Source organism: Mesoplodon mirus, assembly GCF_964341445.2.
Source record: "Mesoplodon mirus genome assembly, chromosome: 10".
NCBI classification, from domain to species: domain Eukaryota; kingdom Metazoa; phylum Chordata; class Mammalia; order Artiodactyla; family Ziphiidae; genus Mesoplodon; species Mesoplodon mirus.
In genome coordinates this window covers 12,000,007-12,023,213 of record NC_138986.1, presented here as the reverse complement: position 1 = coordinate 12,023,213, position 23,207 = coordinate 12,000,007, and the positions used below count along the sequence as shown (strand labels likewise).

General features: G+C 42.1%; 1 protein-coding gene across 3 annotated transcripts in view; it reads left to right on the top strand.

The window, feature by feature from the left end:
- The window catches only part of TIAM2 (TIAM Rac1 associated GEF 2), a 227,856-nt gene that overhangs the window by 148,560 nt on the left and 56,089 nt on the right, over positions 1 to 23,207 (top strand). For all 3 annotated transcript variants that reach the window (XM_082633581.1, XM_082633579.1, XM_082633580.1), the window contains 5 exons: positions 6,916 to 7,077; positions 8,470 to 8,574; positions 8,756 to 8,834; positions 12,393 to 12,485; positions 13,258 to 13,521. In XM_082633581.1, the coding sequence (XP_082489707.1) occupies positions 6,916 to 7,077; positions 8,470 to 8,574; positions 8,756 to 8,834; positions 12,393 to 12,485; positions 13,258 to 13,521 (703 nt within the window). The remainder of the gene's footprint in view (positions 1 to 6,915; positions 7,078 to 8,469; positions 8,575 to 8,755; positions 8,835 to 12,392; positions 12,486 to 13,257; positions 13,522 to 23,207) is intronic.

Genomic DNA, 23,207 nt, shown 5'->3' with positions numbered 1-23,207 from the left:
CTTGGTGAGCTCATGCCTCTTCTTTGTGTCTTTTTCAAAGACACAAAGCTGTGTCTCCCCTAAAGCTGTGTTTCATGTTACGATCTATTTCTCTTATCATCTGCTTCACCAAATTATTTTCTCTTAGGTTTTATGTCCAATAAACCTCTAAACTCTTTGTTGAGGTTGAAACATGATTTTAACGGCTTGGACAAACTTAATGTGCTGTTGCAGAAGTAGGCAGTATTACTTAACAAATTAATTGGGATAATTCAGTGAATTGGCCATAGTTTGAAAAATCTGAGGAATGGTGGAGTGTTAGACCTAGTGACGGGTCTGGGGGAGGTGAGTGAGGAACCTTCCGGTGATCCTAAAATATACACCATAGACCACTACCTATTCTGCCTCCATGGGAGGTTGGCCCAACCGTGGGTGCTGAGCATGGGCTCAGTTCCATGGTTATTATAGAGACCACTCTGGGGGGCAACTCTGCCCGAGCTGTCCTGAAATGGGGTAGAGAACCTCTGCTCAGAACCCTACCCTGACCTCCCACTCACAGAGGTCAGGGGCTGCCAGAGGGCAGGTCATGAGATGGGGTGCCTGTGCCTGGAGGCTGTGTCATGGGCACTGCTTCTGGCTGGTCTCTGTGCCCTCCTTTGGCCAGCTTTGACCAAACGGGGCCCTGAGGAAGCCAGATCCATACCTTCCTTTTTTATAAAACATACCATCAAAATGGTGGACTTTTCATAATGAGTAATTTCCATTCCCTGCCCCTTTATTTCTATATACATGCAGAGCTTATTTCAAAATCAGATCAAAATGCACTGTCCACCAGGGATTTTACTTGATTAAAAAAAATTAGTTCACTATTATTTACTTGGTTCTTACAATCCTTTATGGTTAGTCATCCCACCAAGTGTATATGTCATGTCTCCCAAGCAAACTTGTAGCTAGGACCCTTGATTGTGTGTGTGTTCTCAATCCATGACTCACTGCTAAGGAGATAATATTGCTTAATAAATTTGCCTATTAATTGTCTATACTAGATGTAGCCCTTTAATGGTTGAGAAGAGCTCTTTGATCTGTAATGAAAACCCATAATTTTCATATGTCTTCCAGCATTAAATAACAACTTAAAATTCCTACTTTGAGAGTTTAGAAATTGTATCATCAAAGCACTTTCTATTAACAGAACTTATGTTGGACTTTGAAAATAAATTTTTGCTAAAATAGCCATTAATGGTCAGAATTAAGCTTAGTGTTTATTTAAATTGGGCTTTAATTACCAAATGATCTTCTTTGTGATTTAATTGACAAGTCCCACTGGCGCTGGAACGAGTGAGAGGAGAGAATTATTACATCTTTTCTTTTCTAGGCATATGTATTTAAACATTTATCCCTGTTTGTTTTAACTAAACATTGCTTCTGCTGTAGCAACAGTGAAGAAATTCCTTTGACATATAGGGCTATTTTAATGGTGTGTTTATCATTTTTGTACTGTAGTGCTCAGATAACTACATTTAAGTGAGTTGCAACTAGAATGAAGGGTGTTTGGTTTTTTATGTCTCTGGGACTTAAAATTCTGCCTGTAGCTGGTTGAATAATTAAAATTTCATTCCACTAGTTTTCCTTTGCTAATCGTTCTTGGAGAATATTTATAACTTGCACAAAACGTCTGTTTGTAAACAGTGTATTGTGTCCATTAGCATCACACAGAAAGGCAGTCATTCCTGAGTGTGGGGAGGGAGGAGGTCACGGGTATTTAAAAATATTCTATTCTAATCGGTGTGTCATATAACCGTCCAACAGTGAGTCACCCTAATTTGAAATCTGTTAAGGTTGGAATAAGGCCAGTCTTATTTGAGCATTTATTTTTATTTTTATTTTTATTTTTTTTTTGTGGTACACGGGCCTCTCACTGCTGTGGCCTCTGCCGCTGCGGAACACAGGCTCCGGACACGCAGGCTCAGCGGCCATGGCTCACGGGCCCGGCCGCTCCGCGGCATGTGGGATCCTCCCGGACCGGGGCACGAACCCGCGTCCCCTGCATCGGCAGGTGGACTCTCAACCACTGCGCCACCAGGGAAGCCCTTATTTGAGCATTTTTTAAAGGACACTTTGGCCAGCCAAAAGCGAAAGCTTTTCCTAGGTTACTTCTTGGTGAGTAATAATGAGTCTCAACCAACATGTGGAGGGAGATGTTTGTTATGGAGATTGTGACAACAAATCCCTGACGGAGGCTCTGGATGGCAGCTACCCCAGAAGCTTCATTGCAGTTGCTGTGGAGCCGTGGGCCTTGGCTCTCTCTCCTGGAAAATTGGCTTGGGGTGTCCCAACTTTCTGCGGCAGTGAGTGAATGAAGTATTGTCACATCAGTCGTTAGCTCCAAACTGGAAAAAAAAACTCGCTAATGTTGTTTTTTTTTTTAAATGGAAGCTATGAATGAAACCGCTTACTCTTGACCATAACTCTGGTCTGTTTAAATAGAACATTTAGTCTGGAACCGTACATAACATCCATACGTGCACAGATGGATAGTACATAGATAGGTCTTTGTTTCCCTTTCGTATCAGCTGATGTTTGGGCCTCGGCCCAAGAAGAAAATAAACACCACCTCCTCTGTGACATTTTGCTGTTGTTAAGACAGCCAAGAGTACGTAACTCCTTTTGTGTTCTCTTCTCATCTCACTTGCTAATAGGCCTCCCTTTCATCAGCGACTGCGGTGTGGGCCCCTTTGCGACAGCCAGGTTGTGGTTTTGCTGCTCACTCCCCTTCACTGATCCAGGCAGTAATTATGAGCCATTTGATCCAAAAGCATCTGCTGTGAGAACCCACGGAGTTTCAATTTTCTCTCCTTGAGGCACACGGGGCAGAAGTCATTTGACATGTGCTTTCAGGACCATTAATATGATAGTAATAAGAAATGCTTCTGTAGAAGTTGCCCTACCCTGAGGGCGGCAGTGATTTGCAAACCTTAACTGTAGTGGCCGCAGTGGCCTCGGCTGCAGTTCAGTGATGTCGCATTTCATGCGTGACCACTCAGCGCTGGACCACGCGGTGGTCTGGGCGCCCGTAGTCACCATGATACCCCAGGGTTTTGAAACAAGGGGTGATTCTCATGCAGTTCTTTGTAGTGGCCATTGTTGAATTACGGTGGTCAAGCCTACTATAGTGTAATTCCACAGTCCACACTGAACTCCAAAACAGATCTTTTACATTGTTTATGGCTCTTTACAGTTTATGTAGTACCTTCAAATGCCATTCCTCACACCAGTCTCCTGATTTCTCCATGAGGCTGGGGCGCTTTAGCCCCTTGTAAAGGTGAAGAAATAGGAAGCCCAGAGACATGAGATAACCAGCCCTGACAAGGCTGGGATTTGACCCACATTGTCTGTTTATATTTTTTGCTGTTTCGTTTGTCTTCTCCAGGAACTGGAAACCTTGAACAGGCTGATTGGAAACTAATTCTGTGGGGAGGGGGAGATGGAGTGGGTGGGAGGAGTATGCAGCGGTCTCAACAGAGGTAGCCAACCGGGGACTTCTGGGTGGGTGGTTAGAAGATTAATGTAGCACCTTTAAGGCTAAGCAGAGAAAGGAGTTTTCCAGATACATCAACTTGCTGGTCTTATTTTCACGATTCCCTGTTCCTTTTATGAGAAGCAATGTAGGAGAATATCTTATCTGGCTTATTGAAAATAAAGCATGTGATTTCAGCATGGATAACATCCCTTGAGGGAATCAGTCCAGTTCTTTTCTCCAAGTGGGTACATCTTGCAACAACCTAGGAGATCTGTAAGCACCAAGTAGCCTCTTCTTTTTCTAGTTCTAATTAATGAATCAATTCTACATCCTCATAGCTTCCTTTGAATAGCCAGGTTTTACCTTTCTTTAATTGCGTACATTTCTAGGGTGTGTGTGTGTGAGAGTGTGTGAGATGCACAGGAAAAAAATTACACATAAATGTTCCCTGTAGGATCCCTTGAGAGGATCTGAACCTTCCATGGCCTTGGCTTTGATAGGCGTCTTCTCATTTGTCATTCTTTGTCATGATCTTAGGTCAATAGTGTAGACTCAGGAAATGATTCCTCAGAGCACTTGTAGGCACAAAACCTTGTTTAATCGAATAGAATATGAACATCTCTTTTGTCCTTTGTATCTCTGAGTTTGCCTGCACAGTTTTCCCTAGCCTAGAACTTCTTCCCTTTCAGTAATCCGCTCTTAGTTCTTTTTCTCGAAACTTTAGGGAGGATTAAGAACTTGACACCGTGTAAATAGATTCGAATAGGATACTGAAAATGGACAGCCTTTACCTTCCAGGCCTCTGTGTGACTGAATTTCTCATTGCATCCAATTCAACATCCATGGCCTGGGTGTGTTCTGGGTGCAGGACACACTGTGTGCAGGGCTGAAAGAGACTGAGAATGAGAAAGACGGAGCCTCTGTTGTCATTCATCTCAGCACCTGGGGGCGTGGGAGCAGCCTAGAAATGACTGTCAAGTGGGCTGGGCTTCGCTAAGTGCTGCACTGGGACATTGGGGTGCAGATGCGTCTGAGTGGAATTGGGGTCCGGGGGCGAAGAGAGCAGGAGACACTCCACAAGAGGGGGGGTAGTGTTTGAAATAAGGTTGAAAGGTATATGTGGTTTCAGCACAGAAGCTGTGAGGAGGGTAAAGCAGGTGAAGGAGGTGGAGGTGACCAGGGGTCTGGAGGCAGGAGAGTGCTGCTGCTTTGTGGAAGTGTCAGGGGAGCCAGAACATGGTGGTGTGTGGCCAGAATAACGCCAAAGAGTCCAGAAAGTTGTCTTATGTCCATTTTGCGAGAGGTAACGGACTGCCGGACTGGTGTTTCTGTAGTGCAGTGGCGGGGAGGAGAGGCTGAAGCCGGGTTCCAGGGTTCACGTCCCCACAGTACGACAGTCACAGCTTCCTGTGGGAGCTTGGGCAAGTCTCTAGAAGTTTCCGAGCCTCATGATTCTCACTTGTTAAATGGAGGGTCGGGACAGTGCCGACCTCAGAGGGCTGTGAATGGTGAGTGAACTGGCAGTGTGTAGTATGGGCTCTCTGGGGTGGACAGGAGGGCAGGGGAGGGTCGTTGTGAATTTGTATTTCCCCGTCCCTCCCCCAGCGGTCCATCCTAGATCACGCCTTTCCTGTTCTGCTCTGAAAGTGCAGACCTGAATCGCTTTGCAGTGGCCGTCGGGACGATTTGACTTCCTCTTGGACGGGCTCTTTCTGGTTTCTTACTCCACAGTGACCTCTGCTGGGGTTTTCGTTTGATTCTGAGCAAGCGTAGTTTGAGAGGCAGGGTCTGCGCCTTTAAGGCAGTACCTGCTTGTTGCTGATGCACGTGCTTGAAGTCACTGCTCAAATGAGCAGAAGTGCCTGGAGGTTTCTTTAACTGGAGAAGAAAATGTGACCCATGTGAGATGGGACCCTGCAGGGGAAACTGGTGTCCATGCTGGTTCCTTCTGTCCATGCTGGTTCCCTGTGTCCTTGGTTCCGGGCATCTGCTCCTTTGTCTGTCTGTCTCTCTCTCCCTCCCTCCCTCCCTCCCTCCCTCCTTCTCTCTCTCTCTCTCTCTCTCTCTCTCTCTCTCTCTCTCTCTCTTTATTTTCCTTTTGCTTTGGCACGTGAGGTTCATTTTCATTCTAGGCTGTGATCATCTTTCCAGGAAGATGTACAGAAAGTGACAGATCCAGAAATGCCACTTTAAAGATGAGCGACCACCACATTTAAAAAGACACAGGAAGATTGATTCTTCCCTTTGTTTGCCTAAACCTGTTTTGGGTTTGTTTTTTTTTATTTCTTTACTGTATGTATTCTAGTATTTTGATCCTATACAGGAGGATCTTTTGCTTTGTGGTTTTTAAAAAATGCATAGAATTCAAAGTAAAGTCAAGCATCAATGACAACTTTAGTGTATGATACGTGGGATATAATAATGTGATAGTGTTGGATCTGAATGTAACGTTTTCTGGTGTGTAAGGTGTTTTGACTTCTGTGATCTCCTTTGCTCACAAAATTTGTATTATTAATTAATCAACTTAAGCAATTGTGTTATATTAATATTATCCCCTCTTACAAAATAGAAGTCAAGGCTCAGCAAGGGAAATGTCCTGTCCTACTGCTGGTGAGGTGGTAGAGTTTGTGACTTGAACATCAGTCTTTTGATTTAAATCCCCAAGTCTTGTCTTTACCATCAGACTAATATGAGAACCTAAGCAGAGGGAAACATTTCTGAGTTGCTTAATGAATGTTATTTATTTTTGTTTATAAATTATAGAAGTACATATTAGCATGAGGTCATGGAGTTACTGTGATGGTGACGTTTAGGAAGCAAAACGTCCCTGGGAAAAGTTTGTGAAAGGTGGTATGGTTGGGGATGATTTCTAAAAGTGTGTCTAGATGTGAAATAGCTGAAGGATGGAAAACCATTTAGCCCAGGATTAGGGGTTAATTAAAAAAAAAGTAGAAATAAGAGAGAAGAGAAACGTGCTTGGATTAAGTTAAACACAGTTCATGGTTAGAATGCAGGCGGGTGTCAGATGCCGTGGATGAGAGTGTATCTGAAATTCACTGGGATCATGGCTTAGATGCAGATTTCACTGTGCCCCAGTCAGCTGGCAATTTCTGGAGCAGTAAGAGTAGATACTAAGCAGCCCGTCAGTGACTGCAGTGTTCTAACTTGGGCTAAGGCATAGTGGCTAGAACTCGGGAGGAGGAGTTGATTGACTTCGCTCAGCCTCCCAGGGCTTCAGTTGCACGTGGGTTAAACAAATGAGGAAATCCCAGGCTTGTCTGCCCCAGAGGGTCATGAGAAGCCAGGATGTGAGGAGTGTGAAATGGCTAACTATAAATTAAGGGGGCATTTTCCCAATAGTTTCCATCATTTGCTTATCAAGTCTGTCCACCTTTTCCTTTGGGATCTAAAAACAGGTGGATGAGCTGCTGCACATATACGGGTCAGCAGTAGATCGTGTTCCCCGAGACGGCTCATGGGAGAGCCAGACTGACGTTCAGTTTCAGGACCATCAAGCTGTGACCGTGATGATCAAGCCGGAACACAGAGTAGAAGATATTCTGACTTTGGCGTGCAAGGTAGTGGATTTTGCGGTAGAAATATACTTCTGAATGGAAATAATCGTTCACGTTGTCCTCCCGTGCCTTCAAAATTTGCATGGTGTTTAAGGCCTCACTTTCTACACGAAGGAACCAATGAACGTATTAGTTAATTAACACATTAATTATTAGCATTTTCTTCCTTCATGTCTTAGAAGGATAAGTCATGACCCCTTGCCTTCATGAAGAACCTGAGCTATCTTACTGGAATTCTGTATACACCTCTATATCTGGGATAATTATGAAGGCTGTTGTTATTTAGGGTACTTAGAGATGGTGCTCTATGAGAAAGTTGTGTAAACTTTGAATTATTTTGATTTGATCCTAAATAGTTTTATCAAGTTTCTCCAGTTTAAATGAGTTACTTGGTACCATCCACAGTTGCTTCATGGAGATTTTTATGAGATGGTGTTTTATTCATTATTCAAACTGGGTTTTATTTTGAAAAGGAAGTTTATGATACATTTTCAAGAGAGCCCTCTGAGATCCATGGAGCAGACTCAGCAGCATCAGCTCAGATGCTTTCAGACCACAAGATGGCGCAGGAGAGCTGAAATATTTTTAAGTTTGAAGAGAAAATGCAAATACATGAAATGGTAAAAAAGTCATGTAGAGTTTGGTAACTCTTGACCACGAACACTGACTTACTAGATCCTCGTTCATTTCAGTCCTCCTTTGTCACTTTGACTTACACCTTAGGATTCCAGACATTTATACACACAGGTTATAATCATGAATTTAATTTCCTTTCACTCCATTATGTCAGGTGTTTATTCAGACAGCAAACAGTGTTGTTCGATAGCAATGATACGAGTTATTAAGTTGGTAAGCATTCTGATAGAGGAGGTCAGAAGTAGTGGGTGAATTAGACCCAATTAGAACAGAGGCCTGAGATAATTTGTCATTGTTGAAAATGTGTCTGAGAGAGAATGTGTGCGTGTATACCTTTCTTTGTGAAAAGTGGTTGGAATAGGAAATTCCTAATTCTGAAGTCTGTAGAATATGATATGGTTGACAGTTCACAAATCTCCCTACTTCAGTAACAGGAAACAACTTAAAGTTAGGTACAGTCCATCTATAAAAAGAGAGCACTTGCTGATGATGAGATATATTCTACTCAGATATCTATGACCATACTTCTTCAAATTACCTCTCTTGTTTTAGTGATAAGCGGTATCATTTAGAGAAAACCTTAAAAATAATTATTTGTCCCTTTTTCTCCTTTTTGCCTACTTAAATTTGAGCTCTTATGTAGATTTAAACTCAGCAAATTATATATTTCTTTTAGAAATTTCCACTTTGATTTTTAATGAACAGTGATGCATTTAGAAAGAACAGTCAACATCTGAATAATTGTCTTTTTCTTTGTAGATGAGGCAGTTGGAACCCAGCCACTATGGCCTCCAACTTCGAAAATTAGTGGATGAGAACGTTGAGTACAGTATTCCTGCACCGTATGAATACATGCAGGAGCAGGTGAGTGGGCTTTGGCTTCAGAAAGGGACATCTGAACCCCATCTGTGGCCCCTTAATTTTAAAAATGTGTAATCTGGGGGGAAAGTTCTGTTTAAATTGGCATCTAGTTTGGAAACAATCAAAATAAATTTCCAGATATTATGACATCAAATCCTCTGATTTTGGTTTTTACCTTTTGTAGGTTTATGATGAAATAGAAGTCTTCCCACTAAATGTTTATGACGTGCAGCTCACAAAGACCGGGGGTGTGTCTGACTTCGGTAAGGTTAAGGAACACCCTCATCAGAGAACTGTCTGGTCCATCCTTGCCTAGCTTGCCCCCAGTATCTTTGGACCTAATAGTTTTTCTTTACATTTTCAGCAACTATGACAATAGTTTCTGAGCTTCCTTTCTCTTTCTTCATTTCTATTTATTTATATTAGTGGGCTAAAAAGGTATGTATTACTATTAGTGAAAAATGCCAAAGTAAATAAAATGAATGAATGGAAAAATTGAAGAGAAATGTGAAATGATGGTGATAATAACAAGACAATGGATTTGTAGTGTGCTGGGGGCGGTTCTAAGCTGATTAACTTCTGATTCATGTAACAGTTCTTTTTGTCTCAGTGTCTTTGCTCTTGGCTTTTCACCCACCTGGACGGCTCCCCTCATTTCTCCCTCCCCCAATCCCTCCTCTCTGAGTGTGTAAATCCGACCTGTCCTTCAAGAACTAACTGAAAGTCTGACTTTCTTGAAGAAGCTTTATCTGATTGCTTTGCCTTCAGTTTAACAATTAAGGGTCAGTGTTACCCAAATCACTTCATAGCATTTATTTATTTAACTTACATAATGGGTTTATATTTAATATAGTGCTTCTCACCATGGAGATGTTACTCAGTTAATATAAGATTGTTTTTGTTAAACATTAAATCTCTTCTCCATTTCTTTTTTTTTTTTTAATAACTTTTTATTTATTTATTTTTCGCTGCGTTAGGTCTTTGTTGCTGCACCCGGGCTTTCTCTAGTTGCAGTGAGCGGGGGCTGCTCTGCGTTGACGTGCGCGGGCTTCTCATCGCAGCGGCTTCTCTTGTTGTGGAGCACGGGCTCTAGGCGTACGGACTTCAGTAGTTCTGGCTTGTGGGCTCCAGAGCGCAAGCTCAGTAGTTGTGGCGCACAGGCTTCAGTAGTTATGGCACGTGGGCTCAGTAGTTGTGACTCGCAGGCTCTAGAGCGCAGGCTCAGTAGTTGTGGCGCACGGGCTTAGTTGTTCTGTGGCATGTGGGATCTTCCCGGACCAGGGCTCGAACCCGTGTCCCCTGCATTGGCAGGCGGATTCTTAACCACTGCGCCACCAGGGAAGCCCTTCTTCTCCATTTCAATGTCAATATAAAGTATTTTTTTTACATTAAACTTTTTCTCCATTTCAACATTAGATACATCGAATACATTTTTCTAAACTTTTTCCCCCACAAAGAGATAAGTTTTATTTTTTGACCAACTGTATTTAATATCTAGGTGCAGTATTAACTTGGGAGATAACAAAACAAAAATCCATTAAAAATATGGAGAAAAGACTCCTCAGTGATGCAGGAGGCCGTGATTATAACTGAACCGTGGCAGTTTCCTAGGTTTCTGGGCAAGAGTTTTCTTCTTCCTATTGAGAATTCTGAAACTATGAAATATTACCTATGCAAAGTTCAGCCATCTCACTTCTTTGACCTTCTTTCTAATTAGCAAATGCAAATTACAGACGGCATTTTTCAGTGCATTATTTGTTGTGAAGAAAACGTTTTGTTTTCCATTTAACATAGTATATCAATTTGTTCCTATTTATAGGGAAATAACCAAGACCATGAAACTACCCTATTTACTGTTTCTTGGGAACTTTCAGACACCAAAGCTCAGTTCTGAACCTCAATAGCACAAAGGTTTTCAGGGCAAGGTTTGATTCAGGAGGCCCTTCAAAGTCACATCGGTCCATTTCTCTTTCGTGCATACACCCCCGAACAAGCACAAATGCCTGTAGCTGAGAACCACACCTAACAAGAGAGCGATTGTATCTCCGGCTTCTGCTTTCGGTGCTGCAGCAGGCAGCACCAAAAGCAATGAAAAGAGGACTAGGAACAGTTGTGTTGAAACTGAGATCATGACGTTGAGATCTTGAGGTGACTGGTTCTTGAAGGCTGAAGGTTTCAAAGAAAGTGGTATTTGTTTAATTCTATCAGTTCAGGATGCTGAGGCTAAGAGGTTCCACATGACAGCGCCTTCAAGGAAGCAGCCATTCACTTCGTAGCATGTAATTCTTGCATTTCTGTCTGTCTGTGTTTAAACTTGGCTTTGAGCTCTTTATAGACTGTGCTTGTGTCTTAAAGTTCCTTCCCATCTTTTGCCTTTTACCATAGGAACTTGATAATTATATAATGGTCAGTAAATATCTCCGTAGAAAGATTATTTCGTCTTAGATATATTGACATACTTATTTTCCTTAAAATGACTCAAGCTGATTAAATCCTAGTCATTATAATATGTTAAGATTTCCGTTTTATGATTTGTTCTTTTTTTACTTGATAAAATTGACATGTTCTTTGTTTCTTAATTTTACGTCATCTGTTTGGCCCCAAGTGTTAAGTTGGTTTTTCCTCTGAAGCCCCCTGAGCATGTTGTCTATGTTTCTATTGGCCTTTACTCTACTCTGCACAGTCCCCATTGGTGAATCTTCTTTGCATTTGAATGACTGAAGGAAGATACTTGAAAAGATACTTTTTGGTGACCACAATCTTCTGGGCTCTGCCTGAGCACAGAGGAAACAGGGGACATGCCTTTCTTCCTATTGTCAAGGAACTCCCAGTATTATGGGACCAAGACATGGAAACGTGTGTTCCCACCATGGAATCACAGACAAGGGCATGGAATACAGAGGGTGATGCATTCAGAGAAGGGTCGTCTCTCCTGGTTGTCTCATGTAGTCCTATTTAGGGCGAACACTATAACCATTCAAGTATTTTCCCACCTACTTAAATTGCCTAGCCCCATATAGAGTTGCTTCTGAACAAATTTTTGTATTGAAGCGAACTTAATTTATTTTAATAAGACTATTTTTTGTCTCAACTTTTAAAAAAAAATTCAAAAAATTTAAATTGTGGTAAACTACACATAACATAAAGTTTACTTTCATAACAGTTGTTAAGAATGGTTAAAATGACAATTCAGCGACATTAAATACATTCATATTGTTGTGTCACCATTAACAGCATCTATTTCCAGAACTGTTTTTGTCTTGCAAAACCGGGACTCTGTTAAACAATAACTTTCCGTTCCTTCTTCCCTCAGCACCTGGCAACCAACCTTCTATTTTTCGTCTCTATAAATTTGACTGGTCTAGTCCCTCATACAAGTGGAATCATGCAGTATTTGTTCTTTTGTGGCTGGCTTATTTCATGTAGCATAATGTCCTCAAGGTTTGTGTTGTAGCGTGTGTCAGAATTTTCTTCCTTTTTCTGAGTGAAGATATTCCACTGTATGTCTCTACCACGTTCTGTTTTTCCATTCCTCTGTCCATGGACAGTTGGGTTGCTTCCACCTTCTGGCTGTTGTGAATAATGCTTCTCTGAACATGGATATATTGTCTCAACTTTTGAGTAAGGCTGTGCACTCATTTTTCTTATACCTTTAGATCTGACACATTCCCCCTTTTCTGCCCCTGCTAGATATCAAAATAGTTGTAATTTAGACTTTCTAAACATACCATACTTATGAGAATAGATGGTCAAGGAAGTACTGCCCATTGATTTAGTGTGATGAATTTAGACTTGTTTTCTCCTTTTATTTTCATTCCTAGGGTTTGCAGTGACTGCGCAGGTGGATGAGCATCAGCATCTCAGCCGCATTTTTATAAGTGATGTTCTCCCAGCTGGCCTGGCATATGGGGAAGGTCCGTGTGGCTCACGGTGTCTCTGTTCTCTCTCTCTTTTTTTTTTTTTTTTTTTGCGGTACGTGAGCCTCTCACTGCTGTGGCCTCTCCCGTTGCGGAGCACAGGCTCCGGACATGCAGGCTCAACGGGCCCAGCCGCTCCACGGCATGTGGGATCTTCCTGGACCAGGGCACGAACCCGTATCCCCTGCATCAGCAGGCGGACTCTCAACCACTGCACCACCAGGGAAGCCCCTCTCTTCTCTCTTAATTCTGTGCAGTGCAGTCTGGCTAGTGAAATTTTCTTATGATTTTGTCAGAAAACAATTTCTCCTAGAATTTTAAAGAAAGTAAACTTAATAGTTGAATTGAAAATGCATATGCATATACATATACATACATATATGTATATATATAGAGAGAATTTGTGTGGTTTTGAAAGAGAGAGAGAGAGTATACACACATACAGTACACATGCATACGTACAGACAGATGGAGCCGGCCAGGCAGACAGACACAGGCAAATGTTATTTCCCAGGGCACTGAACATCACATAGAGGAATAATTAATTTGAGTGACTCTCAGACTATTTCTTCTAATACTAGTCTGAGAGAGCTGCAATTTGTTATCAGTGGAATCCGAATACTACACCTTTTGGCGCTTTCTTTTAAAGTGGCAACAGAACAGTCCCTGAGAATGCTAGACGGTTTGAGTTTGCAGCCGTCTTTCATCTTAAAATATTTCTCTCGTAATATCTCTCTTCCTTCTTCCTCTGTGTCCCCTTTCTCCTCAGGGCTGAGAAAGGGCAATGAAATCATGACCTTAAATGGGGAAGCTGTGTCTGATCTTGACCTCAAGCAGATGGAGGCCCTGTTTTCTGAGAAGAGTGTCGAGCTCACTCTGATTGCCAGGCCGCCGGACACAAAAGCAACTCTGTGTTCTTCCTGGTCAGACAGTGACCTGTTCTCAAGGGACCAGAAGGGCCTGCTGCCCCCTCCTAACCAGTCCCAGCTCCTGGAGGAATTCCTGGATAACTTTAAAAAGGATTCGACAAATGGTAAGGTTTTGTTCTTTCTTCCTTCACTGCTGGTATCACCAGCTAATATTTTTAGGCTGTGATTTTGCTTGCAAACTGAGATTATTGAAGCTATTCAAAGGATGTTTTCTCATTTCTTAGAAGAACACAGATGCCAACCAAGTAGATTTGATATAAAATTCCATGCATTTTAGTAATTATCTCTTTTAGTGAAAATAGAAAATAATGGTTTTTGCACAAAATAACTTTCTTGAAAATTGCAGTCTTAAAAAAATCACCCATGATATTTAGTATTGTAATTACTTTGTTACTGAAGGAGATGAAAGCCAGCATAAATGCCAAAGTTGATTTTTCTGTTCAGTTGAGTGTAAGGCAAAGGCATTTTGCAGTAATTTATTGGGTTCTAAAGAAGGGTTGATGCAATTCAGTTCTTTAACTCTTTTGTTGAGTACTGCTTCCTCAGTAAACTACGAACTTTTCATGTAGGTCATGAATTCTAAAATTTTGTAAAGGCCTAAAAATGAAATATTGTGTGCCAGCTTATTTTTCTGAAGGTGAGATTTCCATGTAAGGCAGTCATTTGAAGGTTTGAATTTCTGAGCTTATTATTCGTGCATATTTCATATTTTGTAGTCAAGTAAATTAGGGGCTCCAGCTCACAGTGAAAAGCTGCGGTTTCCTTCTGTACCCCTGGAGGGAGCTGGCCAAGCCCCCAGAGTAGACCAAGTGTGAGGTCTTACGTTACAGGCACACAAAGTAATTTTTATACTTAATTATAATGATAATAGATTTCCAATAGAAATCTCTGCATGATTACCAAAAATGAATGGAAAACAAAAAGAGAAGCTGTTAGGATCAATTTAATTATGAAACAAGTTTATTAGGTCATTTTTGGAATTAAAAAATCAGATTGTAAGATTTGTGATTCAATAAGGTATATACTGCCTTTTCCTCCTCTCTTGAGGTTTCCCTCTAATTTAAAATGCCATTACATTGACTATTGACATATAAAAGGGAGTGTCATAAAACCAAAATTATGATGGAACTAATTAATTACTTGGCTATATTAGGGCCATCATTCAGCCACCCTGGGCTGCTCTTACAGGTCTGAGTATTCTACATAAGACATCGTGTGTCCATTCGTTGGATTCGTTATTCTGGAGGGATACATTCACTGCCTGTTGTATCTCCATGTATTTTATCATAATAAGAAATCACTGCAGAATCAGTAACACTTTTGGTACTTGCAGGAATGAATTTCTGTAGAAAGTAGCAAAAGAGGCAAATTTACCTTTTTTTTTCCCCCAAACAGTTAAGGATCAAGCAGGTCAGTTAATCTTGTTTTTCACTTCTTTTTTTGGCAAGGAAACAGCATAAGAGGAGGGCCTGGATATGTTAGATGACTGCTAGAGTTCTTGTCCTAGGGACCCATTCTTATGGGTTACAGTTTTGTAACTTACCTAAGGATACCCATGTCAGTGTGTGCAGGTGGCTTAGCTTAGCCTGTGGCAGGGCTTTCCCACCCTGCTCTGAACCGTGTATGCCGCAGGTACCCTCATGGATGCAGTGCACACCTCTGCTCAGCCTTCCCTGGGTGGTTTATCACCACCCTGTCTTCCTGGTGAGACTGTGCTCTGTGGGCATGAAGCATCTTCTCCCCAGGGATTTACTGTCTGTGCCCTCCACTGCTTCCAAGTAATGTGCTTGTGTTGGAAACAAAACAGCCACGATGGACTGCTTTCCCAAATGCTTGGCAAATATGGAATTGATTTCTTTTCTTTCTTTTTTTCTCTGTCAATTTGTTGTTTTTTTTAAAAAGCTGAAGTATAGTTGATTTACAATGTCGTGTTAAGTTCTGCCGTACAACGAAATGATTCAGTTATACATATATATACATTGTCTTTCATGTTCTTTTCCATGATGGTTTATTGCAGGTTATTGAATTCAGTTCCCTGTGCTCTACAGCAGGACCTTGTTGTTTATCCGTTCTGTATAGAATAGTTTGCATCTGCTAACCCCAAACTCCCAGTCCGTCCCTCCCCCACCCCCCCGCCCCCTTGGTTTATTTTCTTTTTTGAAGTAGTTGTGTAGCTTGTGAAGGAAGTTAAACGCCTGTGCGTGAACATCTCAGAAGGAAGCCTGTCTGTTTTTAAGGTTGGGGGCGTGTCGGGGGGATGGAGGGAAGAAGATAAGGGAGACGAGAGATAAAAGAGGGCACCTCTCAGCTGAGCCCAACATCCCGATGGCATGAGAAGCCCGTGTTTGTGGAAGTGGGGAAGGTGGATGGTGTGGTGACAGGCAGGCAGGCTTTGAGTCCCACCTGGGCTTGAGTCTGGGCCCGCCCTTCACAGGTTGTGTGACCTTGGGGGCGGCGCTCAGCCAGGGAGGAGAGGGCATCTGGTGGATGACACCCCAGCTGCGCTATCCCCTGCCAAGACAGTTCTGGGGTGCACCCCGCGGTTCTTCAGAGGCCCCCGTGGAGCTGATTCCTCTTGCACGTGGAACCTCATTTCACACCTTTTCTGGGCTTTCTGCGCTCTGGTCTCCCTGGCCTCACTCCCTCGCTTGGGCGTCTTGGGATCACCTTCTAGATAAACTTCTGTAGCCACGACCTTGGCCCAGACTGCATCTGGGGGAGCCCGAATGAGGACACCGAGCCTTGATTCCTCACCTGGAAGACGAGGCTTCGTCTAGCTCAAGCTCACGGCGGCCCGTCCCTGCCCAACGGGCCGCCGAGAGCTTGAGCTAGTCGGTGTCTGCCCGGGTGCAGCCCGGTTCCTGTGGGGCAGGACACCTGAACACGGGAGTCTCCTCTCCCCTCCCCCCATCCTGTGGGCTCATTAAAGGTTACCTTGACTTGCTTTGGTGATGAATTAGGAAACAGTAGTCCCACTTTCGTGCTAAAAAAAAGTTTTAAAATTACACAAAAGAATTTAAGTGATTTTTGGAAAACAATGTTTCATACAACTTTGAATGATACTTAGGAGTGGTCATTTCAGAGTCTGCCTTTCCCTAAATTTCATGTGCTCTCAGCGTTACCAAAGGCAGCCTGGTACTTGAAAAGAAGGAAGCTTTCCCTGTTTTATTTTCCGGAGAAGCCAGTCCTTTGCCTGTTAATAAAAACCACACAGCTGGCTCTCTGGAAGGGAAGACCTGGTATTTTTGTTTGTTTGTTTGTTTTGAATAGAAACTGTAAGAACATCAGAAGATGGAGGAAGAAGAAGTTCTCAGCAGCTGTTTTGGGTATATCTTAACTGTCTGGGCTGAATATTCACTGAGCCCTATTGGGTGTTTAAAATATGCAAGACCGGAGGGTAAGCGACGTGAGTTTAGGACTTTTGGTCTACTTTTGGTTTTAGTCAGGTATCCAGAAATTCATGTTTGTTAGCTTTAGTGTCTTGATCAGGTTTGAGCAGGGGAAAACAAAAACAAAACCCCTCTTATTATATATAAGTGAGTGAAAGAAATGGTGGTAATGGTGACAAGTCCCATGGAACTCCGGCAGGGATTGAGTTGCTGTTCAGGTTCCATGCTTTTCTAGAAAAGAAACATCCTAGTGGTGTTTGAGACTCATGAATGTGTACAGTGTTTAAGGAAATGGTTCTCAGCCTTCATAGTGCTTAAGACTCACCCGATGAGCTTGTGAAAATGCAAATTCCTGGGTCCTGCAATCAGGAAGCCCCCTTCAGGTGGTCTGGGGTAGTGCCAGCTCTGTCGTGGACCAGGGCTCGCTCACATTGTCAAGGCCAGCGGTCTGAAGGAGGTAGTCTGATCCTCAGCAGTAGGGCCTACCCTTCCCTGAACGCTTCTGTGCCCAGCTCTTGAGAATTAAACAAGATAATGTGTATAAAGTTCTCAGCAAATGACAGCGATTATGCCTGTGTGTTGTTAGTCGCTCAATCAGGGATCCCACGCCCCCAGCCCCACCACTGTCCTCAGTGCGATCAGGAGGCAGCGCTCAGCAGTTCCCCTCATTGGTTCTTAGCCCACCCTCAGGAGACGGTCCCATTCAGCGGATTGATACACTGAGAAGCAAAGAACTTCCAACAGTCAGCGGCTTTGCTGTGACATTCCCCTGAGGCTGTGAGGAGTGGAATGGGCAGGGATGCACCGAGAAGTGATGGGTGTCCAGTACTAAGTTCCTCTGTATCCTTAGAAATGAATGACCATTTGATTCCTGTCTGTAAGGGTTTGAATTTCTGTTCTAGTTCTCTATAGGAGAGAGAGAGAAGAAATGTCTAGAGACTGTATTTGACTTGAGCGGAAATATCGTCTGTAAAGACCTTTTATATAGAGAATTAGTTTTACCGCTGGAAATCCCCAGAGAAGCCACCAAGGCCACTATTGAAGGCATCAGACGTGCCAGCCCTGTTGATATCGGGTTCCTGTTAATGCTGTTTTTCATTTATATGGAAAATCCCTTTTCCAGTGTATGCCATCGTTTGAAAAATTCCAGTAGCTGTTAAGAGAGTCTTATCGGGCATAGACTTCCTGAACAAAGCCTTTATGTAAACATTGAACTTGATGTGGCATTAATGTATTCTCCATCTATAAACAGCTGTTCATATGGCCTTGTTAGGATTGGGGTATACTTAACAGGAGACAAAAATAGAAAAGACCTATGTTCCTGCTTCCATTTAGATAATGCCAGCCCAGCAAATGCTTCTTACTGGATGATGAAGGTAATTGCAGCCTGAGGTTCTTTTTTTAATTCCCCACCCGACTTTGAATCACTCTTTTTAAATTGCTGTATGAGTAGTGTAGAGTCTTAGTCTACCAGAAGCCACTTAGATGCAGATTTGCTCTTTGGAATGAATTGCTCCTGGGAATGTATGTGTCCATTATACAGCTTTCACCAGGGGAAGAATTATAGAGCCAGCTCTGATGTGGCGAAACCACTTATCTCCTGTTTATGAGAGTGAGGGCATTTTGGCTTCCATAGCCTGGCTTAGGATAGCTAAGAACAACGAGCTCAGAAAATGCCCTGTTTGTGTGTGAAACTGCTGTTACTGAGTCTCTCTGGCTGACACCCCAGATCCCCAGATGTCAAAACATATTCAAGTTCTTAAAGATGGTTGGCGCATATGAAAACTTTTTTAAAAATCTGGGCGGGAAATACTGATTTTACCAGGACACAGAGAACTTTGGTCTCAGAGTTTGTAGTTTCTTATGATGGTGCTGAAGGTAGTTTTCAATTTCATCAGCAGAAGTGAGCAGTGTGGCTTTCTGTTAGCAGTAACTATGATCCTTGGGTGCTAATTCCCTTATAAAATTTAGTGTTGTTATTGGGGAATTTGTTTTCCTCTTTCCCATATTCATTCATTTATTCACTTGTTTAGTTAACACATAAACAATAAATTCTTGCTGAATGTTGCAGGTATATAAAAATGCATTAGATGTTATTTTTTACCTTCAAGGAGCTTATAGTTGAGTAGGAAAAGTAAAACACTTGTAAATAATAATTCACGTTTGAAAAAAAGCTTTTCAATGAAGAGAATTAGAGGTCCACCTCAGAGGTAGAATTCCCACTGATTTTTCTGTTTGTTTCTCCTGGGAACAAAGGGGTCCCCAAAGAGAGGTGTGAGAATTGGAGAAAGATCTGAGCGTGTTAGATGGGCAGGTTGTAGATTGGAAGGTGTGTGGTGGAAGCGGGAGAGCATTTCATAGAGGGCGTGTAACCTGCGACACAGGCCCAAAGCACAGGTCACCTGGCTCTGTGTGAGTGGGAAATAACATTGGAAAGTCTGTTGGGGCCAGATTGTATTAAAACCCTGAATTCCTGGGGTTTTTAACAAATATATCATGGCAGGTAGCTGAAGAAACTAGTGAGTATTGCCTTACTTTCCCCTGTCTTAAAAAAAAAAAAAAACAGAGAATTTGTCTGGTCATTTAAGGAGTGCTAAAATGTGGCTCGAAATCCTTCTGGGGTAGATACTCCACCTTCTGCATATTGGCTTTATTATTCCACTGCTAGAGCTTCATTCCTTTGGCTCTTACAGTATTGTTATTTTTAATGATCAAAAGTCCCTTGTAAAATAAAGACTCAAATAAATGTTTTTTGGGGAAAGAATGAATATATGAATTACTATCAGTGCCCTATAAAAACAAAGTGCCTCCTCAGCATTGTGACGCTGTGTCCACTAGCGGCGTGGTCCTTGCAGGTCCCCTTTAGGGACGTGGCTGGCCTCAGGCCAGGCCAGCTGGTGGTGAGCAGATGCCCGTAGCACCGAGGATGAGGCAGTGTTGGAACTGAGGGAGAAGCTGGTGAGTAAAGCTTGCTGGCATTTTAAGTAAAACCAGTCCTGTATTCTCTGTCCTAACGTAACATGCAAATTCATCTTTCAGGTTAACATCTACAGAATTCTTTGAAGAACACAGCATGCACTTTCTGTTGGATAGATCACTTTTAATAGCCATTTGAAAGTTGGGATGCTTGGATCAAACATAGTCTCCTGTTCATGCAAAGTGAGCCAGGTCTCTATGAGATAGTGGTTCTGTAAAACTGTTACCTATTGTTGGAAAGAGGAAATGTTACATAGCCTGTTACATAAAAGGAGAAAAAAGGTCTGACTCTTCCTGTGGATGTTACAAGGACTGATTGCCAAATGATGCTTGTTTGTTGAAAAGAGGAAATGTTACATAGCCTGTTACATAAAAGGAAAAAAAAAAAGGTCTGACTCTTCCTGTGGATGATTCCAGTACTGATTGCCAAATGATGCTTGTCTGCATTTCCATTTTTTGTTCCCCCTCTTTTGTAAATGAATTATGTTCCTGACTTTATTCCTCCCTATCAAGGAATTGAGACTCAGGAAGGACCAAGTACAGACATCTCCCTTTTAGCTCTCACTTCTAGAGACAGCTATATGTGGCTGTATCTTTAATTTTTTTGGATTGGTAATACATGGGCATGATATGAAATTCCAGGTATAAAAGGTTAAACTGTGATAGATAAGTCCCCCTAAGCTATGTAGTCAAGTGGTTAAGAGCACAGACACTAGCCAGACACCCTGGGTGCGAGTCTTGGCTCCAGGCTCGCCCACTTACTAGCTGGGTGGCTTTGGTTGGGCAAGTCACTTACACTCTCTGTGCTGAGTTTTTGCATCTGTAAAGTAGTTTAGGATTTTGGATCATGGGATCAATGAAGTAATACCTGGAAAGAACTAGACGGTGCCTGGCACATAATAAAGGCCATGTAAGTGTTAGTTAAACAAATAATAGAGATAAATTCCTCCCACCCTGTCCTTGGCCACCCAGTTTCTCTCCCAGAGGTAACCTTTGTGCTCAGTTTCTTTCTCATCCTGGCCTCAGACTCTTAAATGTTGGGGGAAATGGTGGGGTCATTTTCTCCTTGGCTTTAACTGCATTATCTTCATACGTGGCTTGTGGTAGGCAGAATAATGGCTCCCCCAGGAATGTCTGCATCCTAATCCCTGGAGCCTGTGCATATGGCAAAAGGGACTTCAAAGATGTGATTAAATTAAGGACCTTGAGATGGGGAGATTATCTTGGATTATCTGGATGGGCCTAATCACAGGGTCTTTATAAGAGAGAGGCTGGAGAGTCAGAATCAGAGAAGATGTGATGACATAAGCAGAGATTGAAGTGATGCAGGCCTGTGAGTCAAGGAATGCAGGCAGCTTCTGGAAGCTGGAAAAGGCCTGGAAACATTATCTCCTTGAGCCTCCACATGAAATACAGCCCTGCTGACCAAGTTTAGTCTTCTGACTTCCAGAACCAGTAAGATAATAAATTTGTGTTTGTGCGTCAAGCACTGTGTTTGATGGCAAAGATACAAAAATAAAGAACCACAGTCCCCACTTTCGGGGTGGGCAGACTTTGAGGGGTAGATGTGTGAATAGACAATAATCAGTCCACCATGATAATGGCTCTGATTCTGCAGTTGCCAAACTTGCTGGTCTCCAGATCCTTTACTGTAAAAAGTTATCAGGGACCCCCAAAGAGCTTAGCTATGTGGGGCTCTAAAGAGCTTAGTTGTATTACTATCTATCCGTATTTAGTGTATTAGAAATTTAAACTGAGAAATTTAAAAAAATCTATTAAAGTTTATTTAACGTAACAACAATGAATATACTTCATGTTAACACAATAAGCATATTTCTAAAAATGAACTAGTTCTCCAAACCAAAATCATGTATATATCAGTGAGAAGAGTGGTATTGTTTTACTTTTGTGCAAATTTCTTTAATGTGTGTCTTAATAGAAGACAGCTGGATTTTTACATCAGCTTCTGCATTGTCTGTTGCACTGTGTTGTTTTGGTGGAAGTGATTTGAAGAAAACTCAACCTCACATAGATTTGTAGTCAGAAAAGGGAGGAGTATTTTAATAATCCTTTCAGATAGTTGTGGATATTCTTATTTAATATTACACCAAAGCTCAACAAGAGGTAGTTCCTTCAATGTTAGTTACAATGTGGAATCTGAAACCTTATTGGTGGACTTTCCTTACTTTGTCACATTAAAGTCCATTGGCCTATCTTGTACTCTGAATGGATCTTTTACTCATGTATTATAACATGCAATGGTTATTTCCAAAATATTAGGTCACTTGGTGTTATTCAGACCTTTCAAATATGGACATTTTATTATATAGCATTAAAAATCACATTCATTAATATCGCCTCCAGTCTCATTGGAAAAGTCTCAAAGTATTGGGAAGCTGTCAAGCTCATAGTGGGGAACACAAGTTTTCCAAAATTCCAATTTTTGCTGGAAAGTTTGCATTATATCTACAAATACTGTCATTTTTTTCCCCTTGGAAATGACAGGTTCATTTTGCTCATTAAAAAAAAAATTTTCTGTCGTTTTCTTGAGTAAAAATTGTGTTTTGTGAAAAAAAGCAGCTGGTTCAGCTTGCAACACCATATAAGTGCTTTTTCTTGAAATAACCATTGCAGAAGAGCTGTTTGGCTACTTCCTAGACGTGTTCCCAAGGTCTCACGTTGACTCTGGGGAACACGCGGGACCATCCCGTGTATCTGAGCAGAGAAGTGACATGATCTGACCAGTGTTTCAAAAGGATCAGTGACAGTTGAGAATGAATGGACTGTAGGAGGTCAGGGTGGCTTTTGCAGTGACCAGGCGAGAGGTGATGGTGGCTTTGGTCTCAGTGGTCGCGGGGGAGGTGGAGCCAGCAGAACTTGCTCAGAGATGGCTGTGTGGTGTGAGGGAAGGAACGGAGGCCAAGGAGGACTCCCGGGTTTTGCCTGAGCAACGGAAAGGATGGAGTTGTCAGCAATGAAGATGGGGAAGCTGTCTGTGGAGCGGTTTTGGCAGATGACCAGGAGTTCATTTTGGAACACCTTGTGCTAAGCCTCTATATTTATAGTGAATATCCCACCTGTTTCCAAATGGTTTTAATGGCTTATACTGAAAGCCATCCATAAAACCCCACAACTCATCAAAGGTAGCCACATAAAGGGAGAAGGAGGAGATTTGAATGACAACTTGCTGACTTTAAAGATTTTCACTCACAGCGTAAAGCAAACACATGTTTGTTGATAGGAGAAAACAATCAAGGTTGAAATTCAAGAGCTGCAAATTAATTCCTTTCATTTCAAACAATTCAGTTATGATTTTTGCGGCGTATAAATTGATTTCTGATCCTACAGGACTCAGCTCTGATTCTCTTTTTATAAATTGTCCAATCCCATGCAAATCCCTTTATCTTTTATCCTTTTTTTTTGTT